Source organism: Bison bison, unplaced genomic scaffold (assembly GCF_000754665.1).
Source record: "Bison bison bison isolate TAMUID 2011002044 unplaced genomic scaffold, Bison_UMD1.0 scf7180017864048, whole genome shotgun sequence".
NCBI classification, from domain to species: domain Eukaryota; kingdom Metazoa; phylum Chordata; class Mammalia; order Artiodactyla; family Bovidae; genus Bison; species Bison bison.
Window position 1 is genome coordinate 1,957,555 of NW_011494620.1, and position 21,822 is coordinate 1,979,376.

General features: G+C 34.0%; 1 protein-coding gene across 7 annotated transcripts in view; it reads right to left on the bottom strand.

Moving 5' to 3' along the window:
* Nucleotides 1–8,716: 8,716 nt before the first annotated feature.
* The window catches only part of POSTN (periostin, osteoblast specific factor), a 35,270-nt gene continuing 22,164 nt past the window's right edge, over nt 8,717–21,822 (bottom strand). The window contains exons 17-23 of one of the 7 annotated variants that reach the window (XM_010835632.1): nt 20,994–21,074; nt 17,393–17,482; nt 16,623–16,712; nt 15,684–15,761; nt 15,216–15,299; nt 10,716–10,757; nt 8,717–9,519 (exon numbers count right to left, since the gene is read on the bottom strand). In XM_010835632.1, the coding sequence (XP_010833934.1) occupies nt 9,482–9,519; nt 10,716–10,757; nt 15,216–15,299; nt 15,684–15,761; nt 16,623–16,712; nt 17,393–17,482; nt 20,994–21,074 (503 nt within the window). In that variant the 3' untranslated portion in view covers nt 8,717–9,481. The remainder of the gene's footprint in view (nt 9,520–10,715; nt 10,758–15,215; nt 15,300–15,683; nt 15,762–16,622; nt 16,713–17,392; nt 17,483–20,993; nt 21,075–21,822) is intronic. The other 6 variants (XM_010835633.1, XM_010835637.1, XM_010835636.1 and 3 more) reach the window with 6 other exon arrangements.

The window sequence follows — 21,822 nt, forward strand, 5'->3', positions numbered from 1 at the left end:
GATGAAGGGTTTATAAAATACCTGTAAAACTACTTTTGTTGATATTTTGAGTAATCTGTTCTAAAAATTTTTGCACTTATTGTAAGTAGATTTATTCACAAATTCACTATTGAAAGCTTATAATGAGAAAAGCCCGGGTGTAGACATTAGGGCAGAGAAGGCAATGGCACCCCACTCCAGTACTCTTGCCTGGAAAATCCCATGGATGGAGGAGCCTGGTAGGCTGCAGTCCATGGGGTCGCTGAGAGTCAGACATGACTGAGCGACTTCACTTTCACTTTTCACTTTCATGCTTTGGAGAAGGAAATGGCAACCCACTCCAGTGTCCTTGCCTGGAGAATCCCAGGTACGGGGGAGCCTGGTGGGCTGCCGTCCATGGGGTCACACAGAGTCGGACACGACTGAAGTGACTTAGCAGCAGCAGCAGCAGCAGACATTAGGGACCTAACTGTGGACAAAACAGATAAGATCCCTACCCTCACGGAGTTTATATTCTAGTGAGGGAAGGGGAATACATAATAAACATTAAATATTATCAATAAATTCTGTAGTATGTTTGAGTCTGATAAATGCTATGGGAGAAAAAAAATGCATAGGGTAAAAGAGATGTTAAGTGCTGTGCTTTTCCTACCCCTTGTATTAATTTTTCCAGTACAGTTCTTATGTTTGGCAATAAAACTGCTTAGACACAACTGTCATAGAGAAACAAGACCCAGGGATTTTATTTGCTTTTTATGCTCATTTTCCTGAAGATGTACTTACATGGTGGCTGAGAAGATGATGAATACCAGAGGCAGCTATGGGTCTGCAGAGATAACAATGTAGTAGTTATTTTTGGTTGCAGCAGGTTCTCTGCTGACTTTGATGGATGTGTACTTGGACTCCAGCAATCTAAGGGTGTGAGAGACGATCATTATATTATAGTAAAAGATAAGCAAACAGAAACCGTGGCACAAATATTTGAAACTCAGATGTTGGTGATACATAATGGACTGAAGAAAAAATTTAATTGAACTCTCCTAGAACAGGATAAATCATGATTTCAGTTTTTTAAAACCAAACGGTGTATTTTTCTGCCATATTAAATAGAAAAAAAATCCAAATTGATTTTATAATAGAGACTTAACCTAATAAACAGTTTCTAAAGTTTAACTGAATTATGTTGGGACTAATTTTCAGGAATAGTTAATTGAGGAAGGACTTATTAAAATTCCTTCAACTAAGCTGGATCCTTAATTTACATGTTGTTTATTGACCTTGTTTCTGTCCGGTCTTTAAATTCGTATGGAATATATCTTATATTTTCAAGCTTATTATTCTTACCAACCCCTTGAAGATTGTTGTTATTATGGAAATTTTTGATCTATCTTTCCTGAAGTTCCAGAATTATCTTGTATGTTTCAGATTTTTTTCTGTGTTTCCAAAACTTTTTCTGAGACCTCATTTAAGTTTAAGAAATCCATTAGTTAATGACTTTATCGCTGTAAATGGAAGTCATCTAACAGCCTTATTCACATATGGTCTAAGTTTTTCAAGTGTTGTTTTTGGAACCTAGGTTGACTAGAAAATTACTAGTCTTTTCTCATCATATTGCGTAGAAGTTTCATCAATGAATATTTAACAGATGTTTTGTAAGACCTTTTGGAGACTCTCAGAAGTGAAGACAATGAGGCTATTTTCAATTAACCTAAATAAGTGCTTAAAACTTTAAGAAATACTGTTCTCAGTGTTTGTTGTTGTTCAGTCGCTAAGTCATGTCTGACTCTTTGTGACCCCATGAACTGCAGCACACCAGGCTTCCCTGTCCTTCACCATCTCCCTCAGTTTGCTCAAACTCATGTGCATTGAGTCAGTGATGAATGAAAATAAATATGTGTTAAGATGAACATAAAAAAGAAATCTCAATAAATAAAATTCAGCTACCATTTTCTCTTAGTTCTGTGTGTGTGTGTGTGTGTTCTAGTCATGAAGTCATATCCGACTCTTTATGACCCCATGGACTGTAGCCCACCAGGCTCTTCTGTGCATGAGATTCTCCAGGCAAGAATACTGGAGTGGGTTGCCATTTCCTTCTCCATAGACAGTTCCTTATCAGTGTCTGATATATGAATGCATGTGCATAGCAATGATAGTAGCTATATGAGATTTCATCTCGAATTCTTTTCCTATTACTCAGGATAGGTCTGTGTGCATCCTATCAACACATTTCCATCTGGCTCTTCTTATGATTAGCATCTTCCAGTTGGCTGCTCCTATTTAAAGTTATAGTTTATGATTATGAAATAGAATTAATATAAAAATTAAAGTAGATCTTATACTTCTAGGGGGAAAAATTGGATAGTAGGGATAAGATTTACTCTCTTGACTAAAATAATTTGAAAAAAAAAAAAAAACAGAGGAAAATTTCCAAAGAATGGTATTCAGGAATGGGGCCTGGGCATCAGGCAACAAATGTCAGTGATGCCTCAGAGTCAGGAAACAGGCAAGGTGAGCTCTGTATTTATTGCAGAGTTCTGTTCTGCAAGTTGCAGTGCAGGAAGGGAGAGCCCACAGGGGAGACTGGCTGAGTCATGGAAGTGATGAGAGGGAGCTGACTGTGCAGGGAGACTAAGAAGGCTAGAGTTCACGGGACAGAGGACACAGCCTCACAGAGAGAGAATTTGAGAGAAATGCAGAGGGCTTCCACGAGTATTCAACAGAGTAATCATCAGCATGTGGTTAGAAATATTAGAAAATTTTTGAAATAATTATTAATTTTAAATAATAATTATTAATCATGCTATATTAGAAAACTAATAGAGACCAGAGGGGGGATAAACATTTGAAAAGATTAGCAGAAACAGTATCTCACATTCACAAGAGCCTAGAAAAACATCCGTTCCCACCAGTCAGATTGAAAAACCTCAGAATTCACTGAACACCGAGACAGTACTCAACAGGACTGTGGCTACACGGCAGCGAATAATTAGCCTCAGTCTATGAGAGCTGGACTGTGAAGAAGGCTGAGCGCCGAAGAATTGATGCTTTTGAACTGTGGTGTTGGAGAAGACTCTTGAGAGTCCCTTGGACTGCAAGGAGATCCAACCAGTCCATTCTGAAGGAGATCAGCCCTGGGTGTTCTTTGGAAGGAATGATGCTGAAGCTGAAACTCTAGTACTTTGGCCACCTCATGCGAAGAGCTGACTCATTGGAAAAGACCCTGATGCTGGGAGGGATTGGGGGCAGGAGGAGAAGGGGACGACAGAGGATGAGATGGCTGGATGGCATCACCGACTTGATGGACATGAGTCTCAGTGAACTCTGGGAGTTGGTGATGGACAAGGAGGCCTGGTGTGCTGCGATTCATGGGGTCGCAAAGAGTCAGACACGACTGAGCAACTGAACTGAACTGAACTGACCCAGATAGGGCACTGCCTAGAAAATCTTAGGAGCAAGACCCAAATAGATTAAACTGTTTCCAAGACATAACTATATCCTAGAACAATATTCAAGAATATTTGTAGGAATGCAAAATATCTAGCACCCAACAAGAAAATAGTACAGTGTCTGAGAAACAATCAAAGTTTACTAGGCATGCAACAAAGCAGGTGTATATGGAAAATACTGAGGACAAAATTCAACCCATTGAATCCAGTAGCAGAGGACTTTGAAACAGTTACTATAATTATATTCCATATGTTCAAAAAGTTATGGAGAGACATGTGAGATATTAAAAAAATAGGCCAAGTTGAACTTCTACAGGTGAAAACTATAGTTTCTGAAATGAAAAATTCAGGGGATAGATTTAGGGTCAAATTGCACATTGTGGAAGAAAGGGTTAATCAACATGAAGGTATGAAAGTAGAAACTCTCCAAAATAAAAGCACACAAAGAAAAAATTACTTAAAAAATGAGGAACAGTGAGCTGTACAACAACTGAAAAGTAGTCTGATATACGTAATTAGAATGCCAGAAAGGAGGGGACAGAATAAAAACATTGATACTGGGTAAAAAAAATCAGGTTTGATAAAAATTCTAAAATCATGTATCTAAGAAACTCAATACATCCTAGGAACAAAAACAAGAAAAAACCACCCCAATTCACATCATAATCAAAATTTTCAGAAACACTGGCAAAGAGGGTTAAAAGAGCATGTTACATACAGAGCAGATAAAAAGAAGACAAGCAAGGAGACAGTGAAATAGCGTCTTTAAGTCAGACACAACTGAGCGACTGAACTGAAAGCATTATAAATAAAAAACAGTCAATCTCAAATTGCATATGTAGCAAAAATAGTTTTCAAAAACAGAGACAAAATAGTGATTTTTTTTTAGACAGAAAAATTCAATTTATCACCAGTAGATCTGCACTAAAAGAAATGTTACCAAGGGGAAAATGATACCAGATGGAAATATGGATCTACACAAAGGAAAAAAGAACATAAGAAATCATCACTACACTTGAAAATAAATATTTTTCTTATTACTTCAATTTCTTAAAAACAAAACAAAACACTTGACCTTTAAATACATACTTAGAAAGAAAATTAGAAAGTACTTTAAGTGGAATAAAAATTAAAAAAGTGAAATTTTGTGAGATATAACTAAGCAATACTTAGTGGGGGAATTTATACCAGTCAGCTACGGTATTAGAAAAATGAAAGTTTTTATGTCAATGACTTCAGCTTCTACCTTAGAAAACTAGAAAATCAAGATCAAAGTAAAATCAGATAAAGCGGAAGAAAGACAACAATAAAGATAAGAGTGGAAAATAGTGAAATAGAAAAAAAAAACACAATACAGACAAACATAGGAAGTAGTATTTTTAACCTATTTTAATACAGTCAGTGTGACATTTCAATTAAGATAGACAAAGATTAATGGAACAGAATAAAAAGAATAGAGAAAATAAACAGAAATATATCCACAAATATATGGATTTTTGACAAAGGCATAAAAGCTGATCAGTAGACAAAGGATAGTTTTTTTCAGAAAATGGTGCTGGAATAATTGGCTTTTTATAGGAAAAAAGAACCTGATTCAAACCTTGTACCACAAGCAAAAAGTAATTCAAAATGGATAACACATCTCAATGTAAAAGCTTAATCTAATAAAACTTCTGAAAGAAAACATACCAGAAAATTTTTATGACCTTTGGTTAATAAGAGATTTCTTAGATACAACACCGTGAAAGATAATAGGTAGAATCTGTGAAAGCAAAAAAAAAAGAGAGATAAAAGACAAAGTAGGTGTTGGTATCTTCAGAAACAATGCTAAGAGAGTGAAAAGACAAGTCCCATATGGGGAGAAAATATTTACATCTTATATAGCTGATAAAGGACTTGCATCTGTGATAGAAACTCTCAAAACTCAAGAGTAATTTTTTTTATTTTTGTAAATAAAGCAAACCAATTAAAATTGGCGAGCTTCCCTGGTGGTTCAGTGGTAAAGAATCCTCCTGCCAATGCAGGAGACAAGGGTTTGATCTCTGATCCAGGAAGATTTCACATGCTGCAGAGCAATTTAGCCTGTGCGCCATGACTACTGAACCAGTGCTCTAGAGCCCGGAAACCGCACCTACTGAGTTCTGTGCCACAACTTCTGAAGCCAGCACACTTTAGAGCCCATGCTCTGCAGTAAGAGAAGCTCCCCACAATGAGAAGCCTGCGAAACACAACTGGAGAGTAATCCCCGCTTGGCACAACTAGAGAAAAGCCTGCTCAGCAATCAAGACCCAGGACGGCTATAAATAAATAAATTTTTAAAAAGAAAAAATAAAACTGGCAAAAAATTTGAACAGATAGTTCATCGAAGAAGATATATAAATGTTAAATAAGCAGATGAAAAACATACATTAGGGAAATGGACACTAGAACCACAATGAGATCACTATACCAGTCTTAGCATCAGTTCAGTTCAGTTCAGTCGCTCAGTCGTGTCCGACTCTTTTGCGACCCCATGAATCGCAGCACGCCAGGCCTCCTTGTCCATCACCAACTCCCGGAGTTCACTCAGACTCACGTCCCTCGAGTCAGTGATGCCATCCAACCATCTCATCCTCTGTCGTCCCCTTCTCCTCCTGCCCCCAATCCCTCCCGCCCCCAATCCCTCCCAACATCAGTCTTTTCCAATGAGTCAACTCTTCGCATGAGGTGGCCAAAGTACTGTATTTTCAGCTTTAGCATCATTCCTTCCAAAGAACACCCAGGGCTGATCTCCTTCAGAATGGATTGGTTGGATCTCTTAGCATAGAGACAATTAAAAAGACGGACCATGGCAGGTGTTGGCTAGAGAAATAGAAACTTTCAGATATTTCTGGTGGGAATGTAAAACAATAGAATGCCTTTGGAGTATGATTTGCCAGTTTCCTAAAACTTTAACCATATACCTTTCCTATGATCCTACCATTTCGCTCCTACATATTAATGTAAGAGAAAGGAAAGCCAGAAAAAGAAGCCATGCATACTACATGATTCAATTTATATAGAGGTCTAGAAAATGCTGTTATCTGTAGTGATAGTAGATCAGTGGCTGCTTGGATACTGTGATCTCAACAGAAATCTCTATAGAGCTTTATTTCTCAAAGTTAGTGTGGAAAACCTTGTACACCAGACTTAACTAGAAAGGGTTATTTCAAAATTCAACCTTAAATTCAATGCTACTTATGCAAAGGATGGTTAGAAAAAGAGCTGAAATCAAGCAGTGCAGAGTAAGCACAATTTCAAAACACAAGTGTGTTTGTTTTATTCAAGTTGTGCTTGTTGGGTAATGAACATGTGGTAAGCTGAGTGATGGCCAGATGGTAATGATAACCCTGTATGAGAGACAGCAAAAGAGACACAGATGTATAGAACAGTCTTTTGGACTCTGTGGGAGAGGGAGAAGGTGGGATGATTTGGGAGAATGGCATTGAAACATGTATAATATCATATATGAAACGAATCGCCAGTCCAGGTTCGATGCATGATACTGGATGCTCGGGGCTGGTGCACTGGGACGACCCAGAGGGATGGTACAGGGAGGGAGGAGGGAGGGGGGTTCAGGATGGGGAACACGTGTACACCCATGGAGGATTCATGTTGATGTATTGCAAAACCAATACAATATTGTAAAGTAATTAACCTCCAATTAAAATAAATAAATTTATATTAAAAAAAGAAATAAGAAAAGTGATATAAATTCTTTGAGCCTCATGTTTTTCATATAAAACTGGAGATAATAAAACTCTTCAGAATTTTTAAAGGAATAAATATTGTGTATAAAAGCATATACTATGCTGCAGCTTCCATTTGTAGAAAGTTCCCTGGTAGGATATTTATTTATTATTTATCTATTTTAAATTCCTATTTTGTGGTTTTAGATGATTTATTTTCATACAGTTTAACCTTATATCATTTTACTTGTGTTGTTATTTCTATTTTATCAATAATTTATCTTTAAATTTTATCTTTAAATATATTTACATGTGTCAGTTGGCTATCCTTTACCAGAGATATGCAAGATTTTTGTATGTATGTTTAGCAAATACTGTTTTTTTTCTTCTATGGTACAAAAAAAATTTTAAAAGCAGGGCCTTAAAACTTAAAGGTGACAGTCTTTAAAAATACCTCAAGTTCATCTCTACTGTCTATGATGACCATGTTCAAGGTCAAACTCTGCAATACTCAGCTCATTATCAAAAGCAAAGCCTGAAGGGAGTGAAGTGAATGAATCCATGTACTCTCTGTTCTATGCAATCAACCTTTGATCTTCCAGAAGGTTAGTAACAATATGCTGTCTGGCTAGAACAGCCATTTATCTTGATATTAGTTTAGTATATTCCACCAGCGCCACTTTACATAACCATCTCCTTTGAATCATTTTGGTTAAATCATGGCAATGGTCTGTCCAGCTGAAATCCAAGTCCAAAGATATCTATCTGAGTACTGAGTTGGTAGGCCATTTCATTTCTTGGCAAGGGCTCTTAAGTGCTGGGCATAAATGTCACCACTATGTAAACTAGAAAGCATTCTGGAAAACCCATGCTATCCAGCAATTCCTCAGTCAGTGGCCCTGTTGGAACTTAACACCTCACTTCCTTACCGCAATTGCTACTCAAAGAACTAAAGCTTTTCAGCTACCTCAGCTCTCTCCAGGTTCCTTTAGTAGTACTCTAGTACTGAGCCTCTGACCCAAGAGATACCTTTGTTTTGGTTTTCCTCAGTTTTACAGTCTTTTGATTGCTAAATTCAACACATGGTATAATTTATCAAGCTATGACAAGTTGGTTTCTCAGCAGTATGGATTCTGATCCCTACCTGCTCTTATCTCTGGTCCAAGATAAGGATGACATTTGTTGAGATCTGTGTAGATCAAACAAATCTCTTTATCATTCTCAGCAAACAAATAGTTTTCTTCTCTTTTGTCGTGAAATGGACACTTATGTTACTTCAAGTCTTCATTAAAAGCATGTCTTTGGCTCCTTCTAAGTTAGCCTAAGCCTAGGAATAATTAACTGAAGTGTTGGTGCTCCCGTAGTGCTGTTTATTCTTCTCTAACAGTCCATGGTACATTGTGGGCTACTGGTTTGTCTTTTTGCCCTTTGAAAACAGTAGTTGTCTCATTCCTCTTTTAAATCCTCACAGCTTAGCACAGTTCAGGGGTTATATTATATACTCAGTTGATGTTTAATTATTGCTTCATTGTGTAATAATTATTTATGTATCATAATAGCTTTAAAAATTCAAAAAACACTAAATTCATTTAATCTCCTTTAATGAGTATTTGTTATATATAAAAACAGAGGTATAAAGTCCTGTTCCCAAGTCCAAACCTCTAATTAACTTAAACCTTGAGTTTTTTTTTTTAATTACTCATTTGAAATAATTGTCTTTATACCTGAAAAATGGATTTATTGAAATGTTTGAGATAAAAACTATGTATTGTAAGAAACATAAGACAAACATTTCAAGAGTACAAAATTAGTTGTAGAAATAACATAATTTGCCAGTAAACCCACATTTTATTAGAAATGTGCAAAGCTTTTTGATGTAAAAGTTTTGGTTTTGTCATTTTTTAATACTGAGCACCCATTTTTATTTACCCATTTCCCATGGAGAGGTAACTCCTTGCATGCATTTTATCTCTCCATATGTAAATTCAAGGTTCAATCTTCTCAATGGGATAACAGGTCACAACTCAGAGATTTGAATTGTAATGAATCCAGTGACAAGGATTTTCTCTCATGGATTCCAAAGCCGGCTAGGACTCTTCATGTCAAGATGTAAAAGTCTGTAAGGTGTTATGTTTCCCTCAGATTCTATCCCACAGGAGGCTAAACCCACAATCTCCCTCATGTTTCTCATTCAGAAAAAAAAAAAAAAATGACTGCATTCAGAATTGTTCAACAATTGCTCTTTTGTCTTGGCTCATTCTTCACATCAAAGTGGCTTTCATATTTTTCCTGTAAGACCAGGTTGTTGGTTTAGGGTTGTATAAACTTTGCGGTCTGGTGTCTGGATTTTCACTGAGGACGATCTTCCCTGGATCGTCTTCTAGATGCTGATTAGGAAGAAGGCAGAGAACATAGATTGTAAATAGGATGAAATTATAGTGTTTAACAATATGATATTTTACTCATGTGTATGGGTGCATGCTCAGTGGCTTCAGTCATGTCCACCTCTTTGCAACCCCATGGACTGTAGCCCGCCAGGCTCCTCTGTCCATGGGATTCTCCAGACGAACACTGGAGTGGGTTGCCATGCCCTCCTCCAGGGATCTTCCTGCCCCAAGGATCGAACCTGCGTCTCCTCTGTTGCAGGCAGATTCTTTATCACTGAGCCATCAGCAAAGCCCCATTTTATGCATAATTATATCTATAAAAGACTATTATTTCTTATTATAATAAATGTTAAATTATGTTTTCTTAATAATATTCTGCTTATGATGAAACCAAGTCATCTTTTGATCAAAGGTATATGAACATAATAAAGTTATGCTTTATTTCCTTAGAAAATTTGGATGATTTTGCATGTTTAAAAGAAATCCATGATAAAATTTTCACTTAAAAATTATTTGTACAATTGAGTCTTTAGTTTCAAATGTCTATATTGGACTAGATTAAAATCAGATATGCCTATAAATGCATTTATAAGCCTTGCAATTTCTTTTGACTATTAGTATGTAATTCTAAGTTCCACAAAGGAAATCTTTGATATTTGATTGTACCAGAATATAAGGTATCCTAAGTGAAAGATGAGAAAATGCATATAAATGAAGCTATAAAGAAAGTTATAATGCATAGGTGATATATACATGTATGTAACCTACACATTATATCAACATTTTGTACATAGATATATTAATCATTTCCTATAAGTGTACAGTATATATAGCTTTGAATTTATTTTTGTCTCAAACTGCAGCCTCATCTTAAATAATAGTTTCACAGAGTTCAGGTGTACCTGCAACTTATTTTTACTGAACTTTGGTATTCAAAGATTTCCTTTCAGATTAACTCTACTTTAGTCTACCCCAGTGATTCAATATATTTAATTGTTTACATGAGTATAATTTTCTTTCCTTAATGTTTGCTTTTCTTACATTTTATTAATAGTGAGTGATATGAAAGATTTATTTTCTGATTCGTATCATCAAAATACTTTGCTTAAAATAAAGCATATTAAAAGACTCTCCTTTGTTTTGTCTTAATTAACAGGTGTGCCACTTATGCAAATTACCATAATCAATATATTTACCTTGAACTCTTTTGTTGGCTTGTATCTTTCTCACAGGTGTGTCTGAAATTAAACAGTTGTAGTTAAAAATACTTTGAAATTATGGCTAACATGAGACAGGAAAACAGCTTAGCAGAAGAGTGTAAAGTTTTAAATAAACATCATTTAAACATGTAGATTCTCTCCTGGAGTAGTGAGACTTTGGCATTGGCAACAGACATTTGTTTTCCTTATATCATAATGAATGTTTACTATTTTTGCAAAACGTATTGTTTTATTATGGTATGTGGAGCCCCAGATGGTGTTCCATTTTTTCATGGAGTAAGTGACTTACATGATTTGCTTTTCATCCTTTTTATAAAAGGCAGCACTTTATGATGAAAGGATGTCTAACATCCTATGAAGTTTAGCAGAAGTATATTCCCAGAGTTATGCACTCATTTTTTTCCTAGTAATTCCTATTTGTGATATATCAGACTTCTGCCTCTGTAAAATTCTCATTGTAACTTAATTTTGATTAACTTTATGCCAATAAACAGTTCAAGAAGTTTGTACCAATTCAATTCCTGAATCGAATTCTAATCCGACAAGACCATTTAAAAATCAAATAGTTAATAATAAGAGTTCATATTTTAGAATTTCAAGTGTTCATAACAATGCAATGTTCATACAATGTAATATTTTGCAAAATATTTCCCAGGTCTTCATTTTTTCTTTTAACTTATTGACAAGACTACTTGTTCAACTGAAATTCACATTTTCATTCTGTTGTTGGACATTTGAGATCAAAGCATAAATATGGTCCCTATAGCGACTTCACTTCTCTGCTTACCTTCTTTATTTTTTCTCCGAAGTTTGACTTCTTGATTTTTATATATTATCTGTACTCAACAATGAAGTCAAAATTTTTCTATGATATACAAATGCATTTTTTTTCAATTCTCTGAAATCTCATAAAAGTAAGACATGAAACTATCACCAACAGTATTTTTAGCTATATAATGTCAAGAATTAAAAAAAAAAAGAAATATTAAGCATTTTTTGAAGAATTCTGTTTCTGTCTACATAGCACATTTCCAGCATGTCTTTTTACTCTGCCTGGATATAAGTTACATAACCATATGCATTAATACTATAGTAAAATGCAGAACTATGGAAAACCTCCTCAGATTGGATAGTGGGGGAGAGTTTAGGTGAGATAGAAAAGTCTGAATTATGAGTATGCTCCAACTGATATATTTCTCTTAACTTCAGGTTTATTTGGTCACAAAAAATGGCTTATAACATATTGTCAAGAAAAGATGGAAATCATTGTATGAAATGGACTTACTAATTCCAAAGAGCACTTATCATGCAACTTAAAACAAGATTTCAACACTACTTTTGAAAACAAGCACTTACACTCAGTTTTCTTTTATAGATTTGGCAGCATCTGATTAATGCATATCTAATTAACTAACTTGTTAATTTATTACTATTTGGCTATGACAAAATCAAAATAAGAAATATTCACTGTGGCAAACAAATATCTCTTGAAGAAAAGCTTAATTAAAATGTAGATAATCAGATTTTCTCTCAGTGGCTCTCTACCATTTCAAACTGAATGACACTTGTATGTTGTGTTTAGAGAAGCAAGTGTTAAGGTAAACCAGTCATTGGAATGATCCCACGAAAATGCCCCTCCCCACCATGTTTCCTTAAACACACAAAGTGTTTTGACCCAATTATCTGCAAGATTGTTGTATTTCTACATAGCTATGACTTTGTAAATTTAAAGTAGAGCATAAAATATTCCTTTGTTGACCATGTTAGTGTGAATTGACCATAATCCTGATAGTAGCTAACATCACTGAGAACATTATTATTCTTCAGTGAACATTATTCCAAGTGCTGTTCATATATTGGCTCATTTTTATGTAGGTAACATTACCATCCCCACTTCCCAGATTAAGAAAACATCAGTTTACTTAAGTTCAAGTGGGAACCCAGACTGGAAGCCAGACTTAGGACCTGATCCTCTGTTCTGTACAGAGGCCATGAATCTTCAAATGTTATACTGGCAGATTTATCAAAACCTTCTCAAACAGCTTTTTGCTGTTGTTCCTTTCTCCATAGCCTACTTTTCTGTGATTTTCCCTTAATTACTTCAGTAGTTTCAGTAAATGTAGTTCTATTTAAGATAAGAGTGAACAACTGTACACATTTTTGAGAAGAATTTTTAGTGAAGGGGTCTGAAGTGTTTCAATAGCAAATCATAATATTAGTACCCAATTGACCATTTAGCCAAGTTTATAAACATGACCTGAATGATTGAGGAATACATTCAATTCACCAAAGTGTACTGTATGTACCACAAAATGAGCAGTTCAGATAGAAAACTACAAGCTTTGAGATGAAGACTGTAGTTTAGCTATAGATCAATTATCAATATTCTGAAAGAAAAAAAAAGCCTATCTTGCATGACATAATCTTTATTCACACCAGCTTCATTGGTGTTTCTTGGGATCTAGACAAGAGGACACTTGTTACTCAGTGTTGATCCAGTGGTTTTACAGGGCTGGAAAAAAGAAAACTAGAATGTCCAGTTGATGTCCAGGTATTAGTAACTATACCACTTATATTGTCTTCCTTACGAGAAAAGAATCCTTGGAAATGTTTTGATAAAAATTTATGCTGTGGCAAGGACCTAGTGTATAGCACATGGAACTCTGTTCAATGTTATGTGGCAGCCTGGATGGGAGGGGAGTTTGGGGGAGAATGGATACATGTATATGTATGGCTCAATCATCTATATGTATGGCACAGCTCTGCTGTGTATGCATCTGTAACTATCACAACTTTGTTAACTGGCTATGCTCCAATATAAAATATAACATCTTTTTAAAAAACTATTAAATTTATGTTGTGACATTGACAAAATGAATGCTTTATAAGTATGTAGAGAAACCAAACACTGGAATATAAAGGAATCAACCTCTGGGATGAACAGGAACCAGAATTAAAGAAGGATTATATTTCTATTAATTAAAAGTAGATTATCTTATTCTTGTAACCGGTATTATCTTCTTTTGGCCGAAGTTATTCTTCAAAACTCAGTTCATTGTTTATAATGGACTTGATAACAGGGGCGTATTGAAGGGGAGGAAAACATACTTACCTGAAGTTTAAGTCTAAATAAATTAAAGCAATATATACAAGTGCAGCTACTAATTGGTTCATTCTCTAAAAAGCACTGCCATTCTACAAAGCTGCTTACTATGGCAAGGACTGAAAAAAAAAGAATTCAACTTAATTTTCACAATGTCTACATTTCTTCACTCAAATCCCCACCTTTTTTCTAGTAGAGTGTAAGCATTTAGATGTAGATGAGTAAATTTTATATTATAGCTTATAGGAAACTGGTTCTACTGTGGCTTTGGGAGTGTCATATACTCCCAGCAGTCTAAAAGGAAGTCTTGTATTTTTCAGACACACATTTTTCTATTGAGGGGAAATTCAGTCACTGGCTCAAAAAAATTATTTATTTTTACTATTGCTGAACAGCATCAATATTATGTAAGAGATTCTGCCTATGTAAAAATAAAGAATAAGAAAACAGTAATTGCTAAAAATATATACAGTCCCAAAAGAAATTACTTCTTGGACATAGTACTATAATTTTTAAAATTTTAAGCATAAAGCTAATGAGAACCATACTTTGGATAAACACTAAACTTGTATTTCTTAATTCACAGTGTATTTCAAAGAACATATTTGATTTTTCTAGATAATTTAAATTCTTGTTTATCTAAAACAATTTCTTAAGTACTTTTTTTGTTAACAAAATGAATTAGAAATTAGTTTAGTCAAACTTCTTTGAGTAATTACCATTGAGAGTTTGTGTAGATTTTGAATTCTTTTTCTTCTTTCCTTTTAAAAGTGGGTCCTTTTAATGCCATAGACAGAGAACATTCCATATTTTAAAGATTAAAATTAATTTCATATGCAAAACAATTTACAGCTCCAGGTATAGATTATCACTTGAACTGTTAGAAGAAACAGATAACTCATTCCTGAGAATGTAGTTTTGGAAAATAAAGTTGCTAAATGCAATTTTTTTTTTTTTTGCTAGTTCTATGCACTTAAAAAATTCATAAACATGCCTTTTATTATGGTTGTGGGGGCAGTGAATACATTTTTTAAAATATAAAAATTATTTCAATTTGGGCTTCTTTTAATAATTACCAATTTAAAAAGCATCCCTCTTTCACATACTAAGAATATCCTTACAGTTGTCTGTATCAGAGCAAAAAAATATTCATTGCTCCCCACTGAACTTTTTAAAGACTGTTTAAACTAGTAATTCTTTCTTTATACCTCTTACTTTAACCACCATTGACCCAATCAATCTGTTAAGACAGACATGATGCTGTTTTTAACCTAATTAAGAAACAAACAAACCTGAATGCTCAGTCTTTAAAAAGCTGAAGAACTCAGTTATCAGAACCTGTTAAGTGGGTTAGTTGTTTCCCTTTTACTAACCTCCCTGAAGCAGTCTTTTAATTTCTTCATCTTCAAATAAATGACCATCACCACCTTCAATGAATTTGGTGACCTTGGTGACCTCTGAGAGGATACATGTTTATAGCAGAAATTGGTTTATGTAATAAAAAGGCTGGAGATTTGATGCGATACATAATGGCATCTGCCAAACAATAAATTCCAGACCAACACTTGGTTCTTTCTTGGTTTTTAGTGCTGTTTTTTGATAAGCCAATTTTCTTACAAAGTTGTTGAACAGTATATAACAAATATAGAACAAAACCATCAAAATGACTATCATCTGAGTTTCATTCCCTATCTTTGGATTTTTTTCTTGTGTTGGTATGGAACTAGAACAAAGGAGGGAGATAGAGTAGAAAATGTAAAAGTCCTCAAAGATTATTTTAGAATTTGATATAAATAGATAGCTTAAGAAAGTCACATTCTTATTTTTCTAAACATACTGACCTTCTTGCAACAATTTCTTCAGAGTTTCTTCTGTTTCTCCACCTGTAGTTGAAATCCTAGTGTATTTTATTTCAGGACCTAAAGGAAAGACAGTTTACAAAAAGACCTGAAACAAGGGTAGGCACACTTCCTCTGTGATGGTTAGATAGTGAGTAATTTAGACTTTATGGGTCATATGGTTGGTGTTGCAACTATTCAAAGTTGAATAGTTGTGTGAAATAGCCACAGTAGTAGTAGTACTATTACACAGTAAAATAGTAGTGTGAAAATAACCATAGACATTGTATAAATGAATGGTCACATCATGTTCCAATAAAACTTTATTTACATAAGTATTAAAAGATGGCATGGGCCATAGTTGCTGACTACTTGTTTAGACAAATACTTATAAAATAGCTGAACTCAGAATTTAATGCTAATTCATTGGTGGCAGACTGATACAGAGGTTTACTGAAATTATTTATAAATTGTTTTATACTAACTTGCATATATTTTGGTGTGTAGACCTTAAGATTAATGGAAAATTCAAAGGAGGGAATGGTTTTTCTTTTAGGATTTAGTAACTCATTAATAAATAGCAAAGTGAAGATAATGTATTATATAATACATATGTGTGTTCATAATAAAAACACATGCTTATAAATTTGCTCCCAAATTTCCAACTCAGGAGAAAACATAGATTATATATTTAGAGTTAGTATTATTTCTACCAAAAAAGAAATGAATAACTTCAGTAACCACCATGAAAATGACTTAAGCCTCTTTAATGAATCTTGTAGAGATATTTTAGGATTAAATGTGATTTGCTCTTTGTAATCCAGGCATAGTTGCCTGGAGCATCCCATGGACAGAGGAACCTGGCAGGCTATATAGTCCATAGAGTTGCGTTGAATGCACACACACACACACAGTGTTCTATAGTATTGAATTAAAGACTACCTGTAATGATTCGTTCTTCCCTTGTTTCTTTTTCAGTTATCTCCACAGGCACTCCATCAATGATCTTGGTGTATTTTTTAATAATTGGCTCTAAATTGGGGAAGAAAAATGCATTTGATTTGTCCTAGTATGGTGTCTAAATGGCCATAAGCTAGACATTTAATTAAATGTATTAAATGTACAGTTGATTAAATGTATTTCTCACAGTAATACTATTTAGAAATCAATCATAATCATTTGGAGAACATATCTCAAATAAATTCAGATAATAGAGGTCTAAAAGCTAGTAGTCATGTCCTGAATCTTGAGTAAAGGAGAGAGCCAACTGTCAAGCTAACACTCCATGTCATACTTGTCTCCTGACTGTGCAATGAGCATTTAGGGAGAATCCAAGGAATTACAACATCATTAGAATGGGAACCTCATAATAAGTCCTAGCTGTGGCTTATTAGTCATAGAATTTTCATTCTTTCTTCTAAGACCAACATGTTATCTGGTATTGATGTGATTGTTTTCATTATATTCATAATCATCCTTGCATATGCAGAGTAAGGATGGTTTTGTGGGACCTGGTGATTTAATGGTAAAATCGATTCCAACTAGATCCATTAAAAGATAAACTATAGCTAATAAGAATCCATAACTAATAAAAGCTTTCCACCAATGTGTATAAAAGTCAAGGGAAAACATCAGGTATTCAATATATTTAAACCAGTACAATTTCAAAATGTTCACAGTGATCCTAAGTAGGCTAGGGAAACAGAACGCACCTCCATGGATCACTTCAGTTACCGTTTCACCTTCCTTAATCAGTCTGAATTCAGGTTCACCTTCAATTTTGACCTTTGGTATTGTGCGTCCTGAGGCATTGTTTTAGGAGACAAATTATCATGTTAATGCAGTCCTTTAAATTTACCAAAACAGGAAACTTATTTCAACATTGGTGTTGTTCAAATGTCAAAGTGCTTTCAGGTTTTATGAAATCGATTTTAAACAGTTCCCATTGTCTTCAGATTGAGTACTATTTAGGAGAACAAATGACTCCTGGGTCAATTAGGGTGCTACTAAAATGAATTTCATCAGCTTTAGCACTTAAACTAATGTTTAATTGATCCATTTATTCATAGTTATAAATTCTGATCACATATATATATAACACATATATAACAAAATGTTATATATGACTATACTTTGTGAATCACACAGTATGTACAAATTTCAGTTGCTCTAATGATAGCTAGTGTAGATCTTACTTTACCATACTGGTGTCTATTACTTGCTTTTCTTATTATATTTTAAATTTAATTTTTAAGTACTCTGTATATTATATTTTTTATCTAATGGGCATAACTAAACATCAAAAAAGCCCAACTTTATGCCTACCTTTAAGATATGATTTTCAGGTTTTGTGGGAAAATGGGAGTACTTACCTTCTCTATGTGAATGCTGCAAATATTTACTAATTAATAGTTAAACAGTCCTTCAAATGCAAAAGTTGTGTTACATTTGACTTGCAAAATGATTTTGCTCCAAGAGAAAATGATTTTGCTCCAAGAGAAAATCATTTTGAATGTTAGAAAGCTGATTACTACATTACTACATAGTAATTAGATGAGAAGTTCAGTACATTTAACTCATACAGTAACACCCTTTAACAGTTGAATGGAACTATATATCCTTATCTTTGAGAAGGTTTATTTGTTTGTCCAGAAATTGTCAATGTACACCATTACCCAGAATTAAATAGTCTAGGAAGATCTAAAATAATGAAACAAGAGTACAGCTGGTTCAAACAATAAGTATTTCACACCATAATATTTGATCTATGGGGTCAAGGGACATTGAGAATCAAAACATAAGGCCAAGTTTTTAAGGTGTGGAAACATCAAAGGGAAAGAACAGCTAAGGAGTTTAAGAGCAGGAAGTGAGTTAATAAAATATCCAAGTAGACATTTCTTTAGAAGAGCCTCAACTAGCACTTGAGAAACATTCTCCACCCTTAAAGTTCTATGAAGGCAGGAATTTACTACCAAAAATTTTTTTTTCATATTTACTCTGGCGGGCACATAGGAAAATACCCAGCACAGGAGGGGTACAATAAGTATTTATTGAATTGAATTTCAGTTGATTTATTCCTAATTCTAAAATTTGGTTAAGTACCTTTTCTAAGAAACATCCTAAATTGGAGTCTAATATATGTAATAAGAATTCAAGAGTTACCAATGAATCAGCAAAAGTTTAAACAGTGAGAAGGAAAGGCCAATAGCTATCCTAGGATGACACAATTATAGATGGCTGCCAAGGCAAGTATTAATATTTGTCTCCCTCATTAAGTTATACAAAGTCAAATTTCCAAATTTTTTAACTGAAGAGTTGTTAATGCACAGGTGACATGATCCCATTTTTCATCTTAGTTCCCTTCGTAGGAGGAACCCAAGTAGAGTTGATGCTCCATTGTTTTCCTAATTGAAAAAACAGTAATACAGTAGAATCCTGTTCACAAAGATTGGGAAGGTAGATGGGTTGAAAGAAGAAGCTTGAAAGAAAAGAGACAAATCTTGGAAAATAAAAATAGTGCGTCTGAATGATTTCTACTGAAGAAGATGTGTGCAAGTGATTATACGCAATTTTAGGGAATCTAATTTTTTAAAAATAGTACAAGAATTTTAAAATTAAGGACCATTTTACTTTTTCATTAAAATGATCAAGAAACATTCTCTAAACAAAAATGTCTGTGATTTAACTTCTTAAAGCACCAAATTCTCTCTCTCTTTAAACAACCTAATTTTATTTATTTTAACTTTATTTTTTTGGCCATGCTACAAGGCTTGCAGGATCTTAATTCTCCAAACAGGGATGAAGCCTGGGCCACCACAATGAAAACATTGAGTCCTAATCACTGAACATCCAGGGAAGTCCCCAAGTTCTCTTCATCACTATACAAGAGCCATCAAATGCTCCAATGACAATAGGCACGGTATTTGTTTTTCTAAAGCACAGATTTCAAATACCTCAACTTTAAGTTTTAAGAATGTATAAATATATAGATAACTACTAGGAAATACACTTTAACATACATACTTCCAATGTCTAAGTTTTAAGTAATGACTCACTTTTAGAGGAGTCAAAAGTATTCAGGAAGTTGCCATCTCAATTTATAAAATGAGAAGAAATTCCCAAATCAAAGATAATTACAGGAACAGTTTTCTTAATATTTGACTGATGACATAATCTGTTTTTTTTTTTTTTTTGAAGACTGGTTCTATTCTTCTTTCAGGATAATGAAAACATAACTTGGTCTTTTTTCTGTGACTAGTCACCACATTAAGATGGCTAGACTTGGACATAAAAATTCTTAAGATCTTATCCTTTGGAAGTTATTAAAACACATGAAATGAAGGGGGCGTTGGAAATATTTGAGTTGGCTAACACAGACAGTAGGGGTAGAGAGAAAAGTGACCTGATTTAATATTCTAGTATGAAACATCAGGAAATAAGTATATATGCCTATTTAATGTATTATATATGTATACATATAAGAATATATAATACTATATATATAAGAATATGTAAAATATACACACATATTCAAGGCTGGAATTAAGGATTCTAAGGTTTGATTCATTGTACCAACTACTTATTTCCTCTGTTCCTAGTGGTTTAATTAAAAAGTATATCATGGCATCTAGGTTGCTTCCATGTCCTGGCTATTACAAACAGTGCTGCGATGAACATTGGGGTACATGTGTCTCTTTCCCTTCTGGTTTCCTCAGTGTGTATGGCAGATGCATTTCGATATTTAGCAAAACTAATACAATATTGTAAAGTTTAAAAATAAAATAAATTAAAAAAAAAGTAAAAATAAATAAATAAAAATAGTCACTGAAAAAAAAAAGTATATCATGTATGGATGTACATTTTAAAAGTTTTCTTCAATATACAGCTTCTGTGCTCTCTGAGTTTGTTGAATTAAAAAATGTGTGCACTTTTTTGGAACACCTTGTAACAGTATAACAGAGATTGATATGGGGGAGACTGGAAACACAGGTATAAAGAGTACACTCTCTGAAAGAGTCCAGGTGCAGGGAAGAAAGCTCAGAATTGGTTTGTTTAGTGAGTATCTGGGTACTAGTGCTAATGCAATGGCAAATTAAGTTCAAATGAAATCAAATACAAGCAAATGTACTGAAGGTATTAGGAATGCACAGCTACTCGTCTAAGTAAACTTGCATTCCGCATTCTGCTGTTAAATAAGCATGCCATCGATATGGAAATATTTAGCATGTTAGTTTCAAAAAGAATGTAGATACATTCATAGAAATCAGTCTATTACATGGATTTTTAAGGAACCATGTATACATTGATTTTTACCTTCTGTTTTGATAATAGGCTGAAGACTGCCTTCAATCACTTTAATTTTTGGTTCCACAACTTTGGTTATAATTTTAGTTGCTGAAAGTATAGAAAGTGGAACATAAATGATGCTTACATAAAAACAACCTGAATGAAATTGTCTTTTTTTTCCCCTTTGGTCTTTGTTGGGTACTGAGGTATCAGATGTGGTAATATGTTCAGGCAGTCACATACAGGAAATAATTCATAGTAATTATTTAGTATCTTCTCATGTCCAGATGAACTCTGAAGTCCAGTGACTTTGATTTGTTGCAGTGAAATATATACTTTCTGTGTGAGGAATCCTACCTAGAAATCTACAAGTTTGAGCTGCAGCACTAAAGCTCTTTACCTTCTTTTGTACTTCTTGAAAATACTGGCTGCGTAGCAACAAAGACAAATAAACATGATTAATTTCATACAATTCATAATATCTTAAATTGCATTGTTGGGTTCTTTCTCAGTTAGAAGAAAACATTGAAAGAAAAAGACTTGAAATATTTTTCATGCATTTGAAGACCCTGACATAGAAAGGAAAATACAAAAAAAATTAGTTCAGAATACTTAAAAATGGATTTTTCAGTCAGCCAGCCATGAGCTCTATGCAACAAATATGATATGATCATGTATTTAAATATTTGTTACAGGCTAAAATGACTATAATTTTCATCATCATCATCATTTTTAAACTGAAAGCTATGTATTTTGAATGTATGTCATCCACCCAACTGAAATAATTATGTGCAAAATATATTTAAAACCATTTGGTCAGCTTTTGGTTGCATAGATAACTGGAAGTGTGCTCTGG